The following is a 12264-nucleotide window of genomic DNA, read 5'->3' as shown; positions in this document are numbered from 1 at the left end:
CCCAGCATCCTTAGTACTAGAATGTACAGGGCATGTTTTATATGTCACCTAGCTCCTATCACCAAGGATTAGAACATAGTTAATTTATATCCAGAGTGAGATCCAGATAGAAACTGTAAAAATATTTTGAGATGAAAACTTATCCATCATAATACTGATGATTTGTACTCATTTGCTAGAAGTCAAAGAGAACACAGAGAGTAGGCAAACACTGCACTGTTCATTCTCTTTAGAGAGAACGTCACTGCTCCCAGCCAGACGTGTAATGTCATTCCCATAAGCTATTTATTCATATAAATAATGAGCTGCACACGTGTTACTTCTGCGTTGGACTGAAAGCTAAGTGGATTATTGCCTTTCCAAGACTCGAACCTAAAATTCTTAATTTTATTTGAAGCCCAGCTTTAGGCTATCATGGTGCTACTGGAGAGAGGAAAAGTACAAATAAGAATTTCCTAGTTATCTGAAACCTTAAAAAACTCACCACAAATGCTTCCCTGACTTCAAAGGTCAAATATTTATTAACAAATCAAACAGGCAGCTGTAAACTAAGGGTATTTACAATCTTAATTACTTGTTAATTTTAAAATCTGATCCATAAGTTTATTCCAATCAAGTATGGATTGTTACAGTAATTTATAATCTGACATTTTACACTTCAAACTCATATACCTACACACAGTACTGGGCTAAAGGCAGGGATCCAAAACAAGCCACTTATAATAATCATGAAATTTAAAAAAGATCAACTGTTAGACAAAAGATTACTAGTATTCCATCAGGTTACTGCTAGATTTTTACTACCAGTACATTTAGACAAAATGTAATTATATAGTTTTAAGATTTTTCAATTTGACTTAGAATTTACTTTGTTTTTGAATGGAATATCTACTACTACTACTAAATGAACCCAAACATTGTTAGTGAACCCTAAATTTCTCTGTAAAACATTATATTGTCTGAACAGCAGGATGCATGTGCGTTTATGTAAAATTAGTTTTATTTTCAGTGTGTGAGACACATGTAATATGCATGGTACCTAATGCAAAACATCAAAAGAAAAAAATGTTTTCCTTCCAGTGACTGGTGTCAAGCAGGTCATATTCCTTTATGGTACTAAACATCTGTTGGGTGTGAATTAGTTTCAGTGGCATAGGTTTTCTTAATGAGCAGTGTGCCAAAATTGTGATACAATGTGTATAGCCACCTGCTTTCAATCAGCTTAAGTCCAGCCTCTTGAAAACTTTCCATCCCTTGCCTTGGTATATCTTCATTTTCACATTAAAAAAGGCAAATGAAACTAACTATATAAGAGTGGGAATTCAATTTAGAGTAACACAGATAGGAACATGTAGGAATTCCACAGGTTTGTCACTGAAACCTATATTATTTTTTAAAAATATGTCAAGCTTGCTTACATAAAGATTTTTAAATTTATTTCCTTTAAAAATAAAGAACAAACAAGCTCTTTATCTCCTGCTGTTGAAGAGCCACAAACGGCTGTTCAACTCAGCTATTAAAAGATTGCTTTGTTCCAAAAACCCAGGTTGAGTACGTACAGAAAAAGCTCTCTAGATGTGAGCCCCAGTCAAATGCAACAGAGAGAGAAGGTCTGAGAAACATGCAGGTTCTCTGAAGTTTGTTCTCAGCTGAGGACTGAGACTGATTAATAACTGTATTAGCAGTAGGCTATCTTCCAACAAGTAATTTTATTACTTATGAGAAGTAATTACAAGATGATTTTAACTCTGGAAAGTATTGTTACAATATAATTAATTAACTATTGATAATTTCTCACTTTGCATTCAGGCTAAAATAAACTACATAAAGCATAAAATGCAAGTCCATGTTTCAAAGTTACAGAGAAAATATCTCAAATTTAACTCAAAACTGCAAAGTTTGCAACTAACAAAAAATAATGATCAAATCTAAAAATAAAACCTAAAAATCCAACCTGAAAATTCATCATGGAAATGGGATAGGCTTTATAATTCCTAAGAGAATTGCTTTCAGAAGGGAGAAGAAAATAGAAGGAATAAGTCATATTGTCAGCTGAGATGAACTTCAAATGAAATTTTAAAATTGTGCTACAGTTGTTCATTTTAAGTTCTGACTCTTTTGGACAGTGTCATGTCCCTTGGCAGCATTCTACACCACATAAAATTTTCCCCAACATTCAAACCTGAATAATGTTTCCTTTCATTTTTAATTATATGACTCCATGTGTATCACTATAATTCTTTATAGAACTCTAGATAGTCTATTTCAGCCTTGATGTTTGCACTTTTCAAATATTTGTGGCTTCACAGCTCCAAACCATTCATCTTGCAGCCAAGGTGAATGCATTTGAGTCTTGTGATACAATCCCTGTCCCACAAATCATATTCAGAATCCCCAAATATTTTGTTATGTTTCTTTGGAATATTGGTTAGCTTTAAAGGGCTGCTTGCTGGAAAAGCTGTCATCAGCCCACATAGCTAGGACCCTTGAGTGCTCACCTTGCTGCAGAAAGAATCAACAAGGAGGCGTGTAGAAAGAGTAGCAGAAAAAGAGAGAAACTTTGCATATTTCTAGTTTTTACTTGGATGTTTACTAAAAGAAATATTTGGCTCAAAAAAAAAAAGCACAACACAATAAGTGTAAAAAAAAAAAAGATGAATCTGGCTAGATGACAAAGCTAAGAATAACAAAGCAAAGCTTCTGACCGACATGTTTGCCCTTTCTCAGTATTCACAAAGCTGATATCTATCAGATCACCTCATTACCTTCCATGATAAATGTAGAGCAATAGATGTCATTTACTTTAACGTTAGCAAGACTTTTAACACTTCCATGATATTCCTGTATCTAAATTTGAACACTACAGCCTGGTGCTACCAAATGGATACGAAAGTAGTTGAATGACTGAGCTCAGACTACATTGATTAATGGGAAGCAGTGAAAACGTGCAAGGGCAGGACTGCTGTCCCTAGGGACATGGGGTAGACAAATAAGCCAAACAGGAATCTTTCCTGTATCTGGGAAGGAAGATCCTCGGTAATGATACAAGCTGGTTGCACAGCAGCCCTGGTGGACATGAGCCAGTTAGTCTGAGCAGTAAAGGTGACCATGCAACACCTTAGACTGTACTGGCAGAAGCATGGTCCATAGATTGAGTGAAGTGATTATTGTCGATTCAGTATTCATTAGACGATATCTGAAATACTTTACCCAGTTTTGATCCTCACAGTACAAGAAAACTGACTTCAACAGAGGGCTGCAAAATCAAGACAGTAATATCAGATGACAAAAAGTTTAATCAGACGGCAACCACGGGCATGTGTTCAACTACCTGAATGCAGCCCAGAGAGAAGATGGTGTCAGACTGTTCTCAGAGATGCCCCATGACAGGATAAGAAGCAATAGACGTAAGTGGGACCGTAAGGAATTCCAATTAGATACTAGGATTTTTTTTAACCATTTGAATGGTCAACTAAGCTGTTCAAAGAGGTTGTATAATTTCTGTCTTTGCAAGTATTCAAGAGCAACCCAATCTAATTAGGCTTGTTGTAAGCAATGACCTAGACTATCTGAACTCTGTAGGCCTTCTGTGATTTTATCCTAACTTAAGCTTTTTATGCTAAAAAAATCAACTGTAACTATACATATATGCATAACTGTGTGTGAACAGTCACTGTGTGAACAGGAAACAAGAACAATGAGATGAATATACAATTTTACAAACTTTTCCTTTAAGTAAGACTTAATGTTAAAATTGCTTCCTTAAAACAGGTTAAACACCGTGTCTTTAAATGTGGTTGAGCAGCTTACCTGCAGGAAAAATATGCAAAATAGTATTAATTAGTAATAATTGGAGTGCCTAAAGAAAGCCAAGCAAATACACTCATTGCCCTAAGTCACTGTCATAAAAAATTCCATTCATCATCTGAGTTCCACTCTAATTTTCCTTTTGTCTCCTGGTGCTCAAAAGTCCTTTCAAATCTTAGACAGTGACACTGTGTATTCTGCACACCGGATTTTTTAAAATTTTAAATTAAAATGGCTAAATCCCTACTAGCAATACCAAATTTTTAATCAGCTGGACATCTTTGGAAACAATATTTTTTTTCAGCTTTCAGCAGTCCATGGTCAGATCTGCAAAAATTCCAATGCATTTCTAGTTCTTACAGTATTCACCTGCAGTGTCTTTAACAGTGGCAGCAATGTACTAAAAAAAAGTGAAGAATTTACCACTATTTTTCTTTTCCTATGTTTAGGCAACACATGAATCCAATAGCTTCTGGTACAGTTCGGTTTTCAGTATTCAAGTACACTTTTTGACAGACGCTCAACAAAATCTTTGACAAGAATGTATTTCAGTTTTTTTCATTATTTTAGCAGAAAAAAAAATCAGTAAACCCAATTTCACTTAGAGTCAGTTATCTCAAGAAATTCAAGGCCTGTTAAGAGAATCAATGCCTGTATGCACTCTTTTTACACACTTCTGTTTATTGTGTGGTTACTCATTTCTGCACAAATGCCTGAAGAGAAGCATTGTATGTTTGTAAGTTCTGAATACTCTTGAAAATAACGGAACAAGTACTTCATGCATAGAATTGAATGGTGTAAATTAGTGTGCAAATTCCAAAACAACATTTGGTTTAAAATGTTCTACTGCTTTCAACTTAAAAAACCCTCTAAATCATTGTCATGGTATCTTGAGGCAGGTTTGGAAGACAGGCTTCAGACATTCTAATTTGAAAATGTAAAATGTTTGGGTTCTCTATTTTTTGTCCTTTCCCAAGGGGAATGCAGCCTGTTTCTTCCTACTCTTCTGTTAAACATGCTTAAGCATCTGATAGAATGCTGGTAAAAATCCTAGAATGCTACAAAAAAAAAAATCTTAAAGCTATTTTTTTATGAATCACCCTGCTGAATAAAACTACTGAATACAAATACAAGAGTAACACTGCAGCAGAAGAAACAAGAGTACAGGTTCTGTGTATCACTATGATCTGCATAGCAGCCTAGGTAGTTTGCAATACCTTCGGAGACCCTATGGAGGATGAATAACTTCAGCTTATTTTTTCTTCTAAAATATCAGACAGAACACATCCAAAAGTGTTTGTGGAACTGGCTAAAGCCACTGTTGAGATTCTCATCCTATGTGAAAAGATATGTTGTCTGGAAAAGTCTGTGACATCTGTAAAACAGTAAATGTCATTCTCTTCAAAAAGAGCAAGGAGGAACATCCAGTGGCATACTTAATAGCTTCATTGTAGTCCCTGGGAAGGTGACAGAACACATTTTTACAAAAGCCAATTCCACTATCTGTGAATGGGTGGACTACAAGGTGAGTAAAAACATGACTAGATCACCAATATCAGAGTAATGGCTACTGTTCCAAAGTATAGCTGAACTAGTTATAGACTGACACCTCTCACAGTTTGATCATGTTTAAAGTCTTTATTAAGTACCTTGGCAATGATACAAAACACACCCAAATAAAGTTCAAAGATTACACCAAAGTGTGTGGAGTTGTTGGTACACTCAGGGGGTAGGGTTGCCATTCAGAAGGACATGACAAAGTGGAGGAATGATTTAACAGAAACCCCACAAAGGTCAAAGCTAAACAGAGTCCTGAGATGGAAAATTCCCAAAACACATGCAGGCTGGTGGACAACTGCTATAGAGTAGCTTTGTAGAAAAGAACCCAAGGGTCCTGGCTTACAACAAATGGAACACGTAACAGCAGCATGCTCTTGCAGCCTTGAAGGCTAAACACCTACTGAGACCATTAACAGCATAGCCACTAGATCAGAGGTGAGATTTTTTTCCTTTTATTAGGTATTTGTGACTCCACATCTAGAGTACTATCTCTAGATTTGAGCTCAACAGTAGAAGAAAAAGACCGACAAATCTGAGTGTGCAGAGAATCGTCAAGAGGGTTAATAGGTTAAACCACAGGATTTATGAGGAGAAGGTAATAGAACTAGGTTTGTTGAGATGGAAAATGAGAAGGCTAAGGATGGTGGTTGGGTATCAAATTGCTATTTCCAGTTACCTAAAGCAGAATCATGAAGAGGTCAGACTGTTCTTAGAGGTGTATAGTGAAATGTCAAGAGTTAATATTGTATGAAGCCAAATTCTGAATAAAGACAAAAGTTTGCCAGACTGAGCATAGTTAAGGACAAGACAATTACCCTGAGGGGCACTGCAATATCCTTCCTTGGAGATAAAGACTGAACAATGAATTGAAAAGTCTGATCCAGTTTTGACAATAGTGTTCTTTTGAGCAAAAGAATGGTCTCCAGAGGCTGGCTTCCAACCTAAGTAATATTGTGATTCATGCAATGAAACAATTAGCAGGTGTCAAGTATGAACAGCCATGTGCAGGCTCCAGATTTCATTCACTGAGATGAAAACATCAGTATACAATCAGTGCATTATGTTTCTCTTTGATTACTTAAGGAGAAACATAAGGATAATAATAAATGTGCATATATTAGAGGGTAGGGTGTCTTCATATAGGCAACATGAGAATACAGAACACTGAAGAACTGGACAAAGAGTAACCATTGGATTTTACATTTTCTGTATAGTAAATCAAGACATAGTTCTGAAACTTATTAAAACGAAGGCAAACATCATCTTGAACCAGAAATATTCCCATTACTCATTACAGGAGACCTCAATAATGCAAGGGAGATATCAATAAAGAACAAATAGGTATCTTGGGATGTATTCAACAAAAAGCTTTCTGAAATTACATAGTAAATTGCTTTTAAGTTTGTATACTCCACATGAGTCATGCAGCACTTCTGCACAGCGCCAACTCAAAATTAAAATTTTTGGCACCCATTCAAATCTTCTGATTCTATCCATCCACTGACAATGGGAAAAGAGTGCTTCACAAACTATTTATTGAAGATATTCCCATACACACTTATTCATAACGTTCATCTCCAAAAGAGGCCCTGTGTCTGCAAAGTATCCAAGGAAAAGAATTATTTTTCTACATCTTTAATGTTTCAACATGGTAATGAAACAACGCCCTTTATTCCCCTCTATTCTTGGGAAAGGATAAAGGAGTAAGGAGTAATGTGATGCCTAGATTAGCAAATACAAACAGCTTCTGGGGTTTTGACAGGGTGAGGAGAGAGGAATATAAGTAGTTTGGCTGCTCTAGAGCATTCCTTGCTTCCACCCAGACTCACACATTGAATCTGTGAGACTCAAAAAAGGAAGGAGAAAAATTTATTCAGGTCTCCCATTAGTCAGATTCTTGCAAAGGGATGTGTCTTGCACTTTAACTCTCTCCCTAACTCTTGTTCTTGTGAAAATTTCTCAATGGGTCCAACACTCGTTCCAGTGGAATTAGTGCTTTGTCATATATTAATTTCTACTGTCTTAAACATGTTGTCAGCCCAACTAGATTCCTGTTTTTGAAGAGAAATACATATTTTTTTTCATAGGGCAACGTTTTCACTTTCTTTTCTCCCATGGTTTTCTCCTGTGGTTATGAAGCACAGAGAAAGTTTTATAGTTTACTGGCTTTAGTGAAGCACAGTGTATTATGTGAACTCATTAGCAGATGCCAAAGCTTCAATAAAAGTTCAAGTTAAATACCAAAGAACCTCAAAAACCTACTTCAAAATTGGTTTCCTTAATCATTTACATATGGTAATTCTACTTGTACATAAAAATGTTGGAGAATCACCTTAGTCTAATTTACTGAACAATATTGCTGTCAAAATAACACTCATTCTATTGTTAGAACAGTATTAGAACGCATTTTAAAGCTGCCCAAACAAACAATAAAACATTTATCTCATTTACTTACATAATTTTATCTAGATGATGTAGAAAACCTGATCAGAGCTATGGTACTGTCAAAAGAACAGTTGCAAACCAGAGAAAAACCTACCTCAGCGGTGCTACTGGAAGGTTCTAGTCCAACCATATTAGCTTGTACCAGCTGCTGGAGAAGTTGTACTTGAGCCACACTGAGGAAGAAATCCAGGTTTGTTGTCACATTTACCTCCAAAGAATGACCACACACCAAAATTTCCTGCGGAGAAATTGAGGGAAAATTCTAGATAACAGCTACTGAGGAAATAACTTCCAGATTCTAGGTGGACCTGCTTCTGCATGGGGTTGGACTAGATGATCTCTAAAAGTCTTTTCCAATCCTACCATTCTATGATTCTATATAGCTGTATTGTGATTTTCTGCTGTAGGTAAAGCTTCAACATGGTATAGAGTATTTCTCTGGTCTTTTTAGGAGAAAGTGGTGCCTCAGGCATCTAAACTAATGATTTCACTTATCTTTTGTTTGGCTTTCAACAGCATAACTATTAAGACAAATTTTGCAGGAAAAGTATCTCATGTGTGAGGTCTTGTTTCCATTTCTTGATTGTATCAAACAGTAGACTGTCAGATTTCCTTTTTTATTTCCCTGGCAAAGACTCCAATTTTCCTTTCCTTCCAAGAAAATTATGTATTTTTTTTTGTTTAAACATAAACTTTTCTTGATTTATAATGAAATCATGTGTTGGAACTCACTGTTAACCAACCTAATTGATTTCTTGTTACCTGTAAACCATTGTTAATATCTTGGCAAAGCTAGTTGGACGGCCATGGTTTTATTGGTGTCATCTAAGACAAAAAAAGCTTATCGTTTGGTAATTGTTTTACTGTTGGCAAGTGATAAAGAGATGAAAAACAGAACCAATGCAGAAGGGTTGCTTAACAAGTAGAAGTACTGCCCCTTCTCATGAAGGTTGCACAATGTTAAAGCTCTTCACAGTCTAACATAGACATCTCCCTTCATCAGGGAACGCCATCCAGGGAACAGATAACAGGAAGAATATCTGTAGAGAAAACACTGAAATTCTTGCACATAAGCATTAGCAAAGCTCAGAGATTTGATTTTTTTTTAAATCTTCTTCTATGCATAATAGCTACCCTCTAAGCTATTTCTTTTTTACATTACATAATTTTCCATCTGCCTGTGTGATGACCCTTTATGCAAAATACAAAGCTGACAATTTTTTCTTTTATATCTATTAGCTATTATTTTCCAACGATGTACACCTAGTGCACATCACAATATACACCTAATAATCTTTATGTTATCAGTTATGTATCAGTTTTGCTCTTCCCAGGAGGTAGCTGTTATGAGAAATATTCTGTGTGAGCTGACAAAAACTTTCTGATATATCCCCTACATAAACTGTTTTAGATTCTTATCCTACAAACTAACAGCAAAAAGCAAGTCAATATCTTTTGTGTATCAAGCTTCACAGACTAAATATTTAAAGTCGACCCACAGACTGGTAAATTGTTAAATTCAGAGTATCTTAAAGTATTCACAGTAATGGATGGGGAGTGGACATGTTGTGCAATCTGGGACTTGAAAATCTTTATAAAAGAACTTGCCTGAACTTTCTTCTAGTACACAGATAGTGCATAGATTGCACTTTCAGGCTTCTTTTTGAGAAGCTTGTGAATAAAATGTTTTGTAACGTTGTACTGTAGCACCTCTTCTCAACACCTTTCTATCACAAATCTTTTAAAAATATTGCTGGAAATCACTAAAGGATTCCCATTTTCTGAATTGTAAACAGGCTTATCTACCTCTAGTCAGGCTGCATTGAATATCAAATGCCATACGCAAATTCTTTCTCCAGAGAGAAAGAGTGATAGGGAGATCACTCCAGAGTTAGTGATCTCTGTGTTTCAAAACACACCTGGACACCTGAAACAATGTAACAGTAAAATATTCAGATTATCCACATATTAAGTTATGCTATTCCCGTTCAACATTTTGTACAAACCTCTGGGTGTAAATTCTCTCCGCCATCAATTTTTGTAAAAATAATTGCAGGAGCTGCAGTTATTCGAACTGTGAAATCTGTTAAAATTGGAGTTAAAATTGCTCTCCTTTCCTGATGTCGTCTTATGCTAAAAGAAAGAAGAATAAAAATGATGAAATTACATTATAAATTGTTGTATAAACTCTTTACAGCCAGAATGAAGCACAAAACTACTTTAATATCAATTTATCATCTGATTGGTACCTTAAAAAGCAAAAAAATATAATAATTATAAATCACACTAATTCCAATTCTGAAAGTAGACTTCTGCCTTCATTTCTCAGAAAAAGTTATGTCTAAATATTTGACTCTACAACCCATCTCCATGTAGACATTTGGTTTGACATTTAACATTAAACATTGCTGCTTCTATCATTTAATGAACTATGCAAAATAATTTGAACAGACACAACCAAGTTTGTTATCAGTATTTTTCAATCTTGTCTGTGGACGCCCTTCACTTTCACAGAATCCCACAGAATCACAGAATGTTAAGGGTTAGAAGGGACTTTGAAAGTTCACCTAGTTCAACCCCACTGCCAGAGCAGGACTACCTAGAGTAGGTCACACAGGAACTCATCCAGGTGAGTTTTGAATGTCTCGAGAGAAGGAGACTCCACACCCCATCTGGGCAGCCCGTTCCAGTGCGCTGTCACAGTGAAGAAGTTTTCCTTATGTTTCTTTAGAACCTTGTGTGTTCCAGCTTGTACCCGTTACCCTTGTCCTATCATTGGACATCAATGAGAACAGCCTGGCTCCATCCTCCTGACACCCGCCCTTTACATATTTGTAAACATTAATGAGGTCACCCCTCAGTCTCTTCTCCAAGCTAAAGAGCCCCAGCTCCCCCAGCATTTCTTCATAAGGGAGATGCTCCACTCCTTTAATCATCTTTGTGGCCCTGTGCTGAACTCTTTCAAGCAGCTCCCTATCCTTGTTGAACTGAGGGGCCCAGATTCTGCACACAACATAAGCGACATAAAAATCAAACACAGGAAAAATTAAATTAGCAAATTCCATGAAATGCTAGGGCTCACACATTAAATTTATAAAAAACTACTGACCAAGATTTTTAAAATGTCTTGAAAATGGAGGGATGTCCAGAAACTCCACTGTTTCTGACAGCAGTTGTTCTTAAGTTGATAACTTTTCACCTAAATATCAATGTTTGTTTGCCAAGAATATTTGTGCCATTAAACTTGAGAATTACATTTGTTTTCCTGCTCGGTGTTTATTTCTTTTCCTTTAACCAAATACTAAGCCTAGAGGCATAATACTGTTATAGATGGATCACTAATAGCTTATGACAACACATTCCAAATAGCCAGAATCTTCTGGGTCAGGTCAAATAAACTATTGTCACAAAATGCCATCTGAGAGCCTCTGATGAGTAAAAAAAAAAGTAATGAGATCAAGATGGTGTTCAGCCTCTAAAAAAGAACACAGTTCAAGTTCCTGAGAGAACTCTTCCATCAAGATAGTTTTTTGATAATTCTTTTTACCTATTATCTTTTACAGAAATGCTAAATACTTGCATTTCACCAAGGAAAACAATCATTGAGAAGTTATTAGTCCAAGAGTGACAGAGAACTTCCGGAGAGAGTCCAGCACAGGGCCACCAAGATGATCAGGGGACTGGAGCCTCTTCCTTATGAGGAAAGGCTGCGGGAACTGGGGCTGTTTAGTCTGGAGAAGAGGAGACTGAGGGGAGATCTTATTAACATTTATAAATATCTAAAGGGTGGGTGTCAGGAGGTTGGGGCATCCCTTTTTTCTATAGTATCTAGCAACAGGACAAAGGGGTAAAGGGATGATGCTGGAACACAAAATGTTCCATTTAAATATAAGAAAAAACTATTTCACTGTTCAGGTGAGGGAGCCCTGGCACAGGCTGCCCAGAGGGGTTGTGGAGTCTCTTTCCTTGGAGGTCTTCAAGACCCACCTGGACGTGTTCCTATGCGACCTGATCTAGGTTGCCCTGCTTCTCCAGAGGGGTTGGACTAGATCTCTAGAAGTCCCTTCCAATCCCTACCATTCTATGATTCTATAAATCACACAAGTGAGTCAGACTCATAAACTATGAAATTATACAATTATTTGTTATCATCACCTAGAGTTACCTATTTTAATATTATCAAATAATGTGGTTGTATGCCTGTCTTAACAGAAATTGTTGGGCTGTGTGAGGAATAGGTCATTAAATCTCTTGATTAAGAACGGATATTGATATACATAGTCTAGTAAAGGTAACAGTCTGAAATGGATTCTGTTGAAAAGTAAACAATCTCAAATGATGATTATCTGTAGCCTGAGTTACACCAAAAAAAATTGAATAGATATCATAACATGACTGTAATTCAGTTAACTTCAGAAGACTCAAAATCCAACAATTTACTGCTTAGACTAT

The 12264-nt window shown here is 36.3% G+C and overlaps 1 protein-coding gene across 5 annotated transcripts in view; it reads right to left on the bottom strand.

Moving 5' to 3' along the window:
- Nucleotides 1-12264, bottom strand: part of VPS13B (vacuolar protein sorting 13 homolog B) — a 457128-nt gene that overhangs the window by 139573 nt on the left and 305291 nt on the right. For all 5 annotated transcript variants that reach the window (XM_061995669.1, XM_061995671.1, XM_061995673.1 and 2 more), the window contains 2 exons: nt 9819-9945; nt 7907-8050 (listed from right to left, as the gene is read on the bottom strand). In XM_061995669.1, coding sequence (XP_061851653.1) covers nt 7907-8050; nt 9819-9945 — 271 coding nt within the window. The remainder of the gene's footprint in view (nt 1-7906; nt 8051-9818; nt 9946-12264) is intronic.

Source organism: Colius striatus, chromosome 4 (genome assembly GCF_028858725.1).
Source record: "Colius striatus isolate bColStr4 chromosome 4, bColStr4.1.hap1, whole genome shotgun sequence".
In the NCBI taxonomy this organism is placed as follows: domain Eukaryota; kingdom Metazoa; phylum Chordata; class Aves; order Coliiformes; family Coliidae; genus Colius; species Colius striatus.
This window is presented reverse-complemented; position numbering and strand designations above follow the sequence as displayed.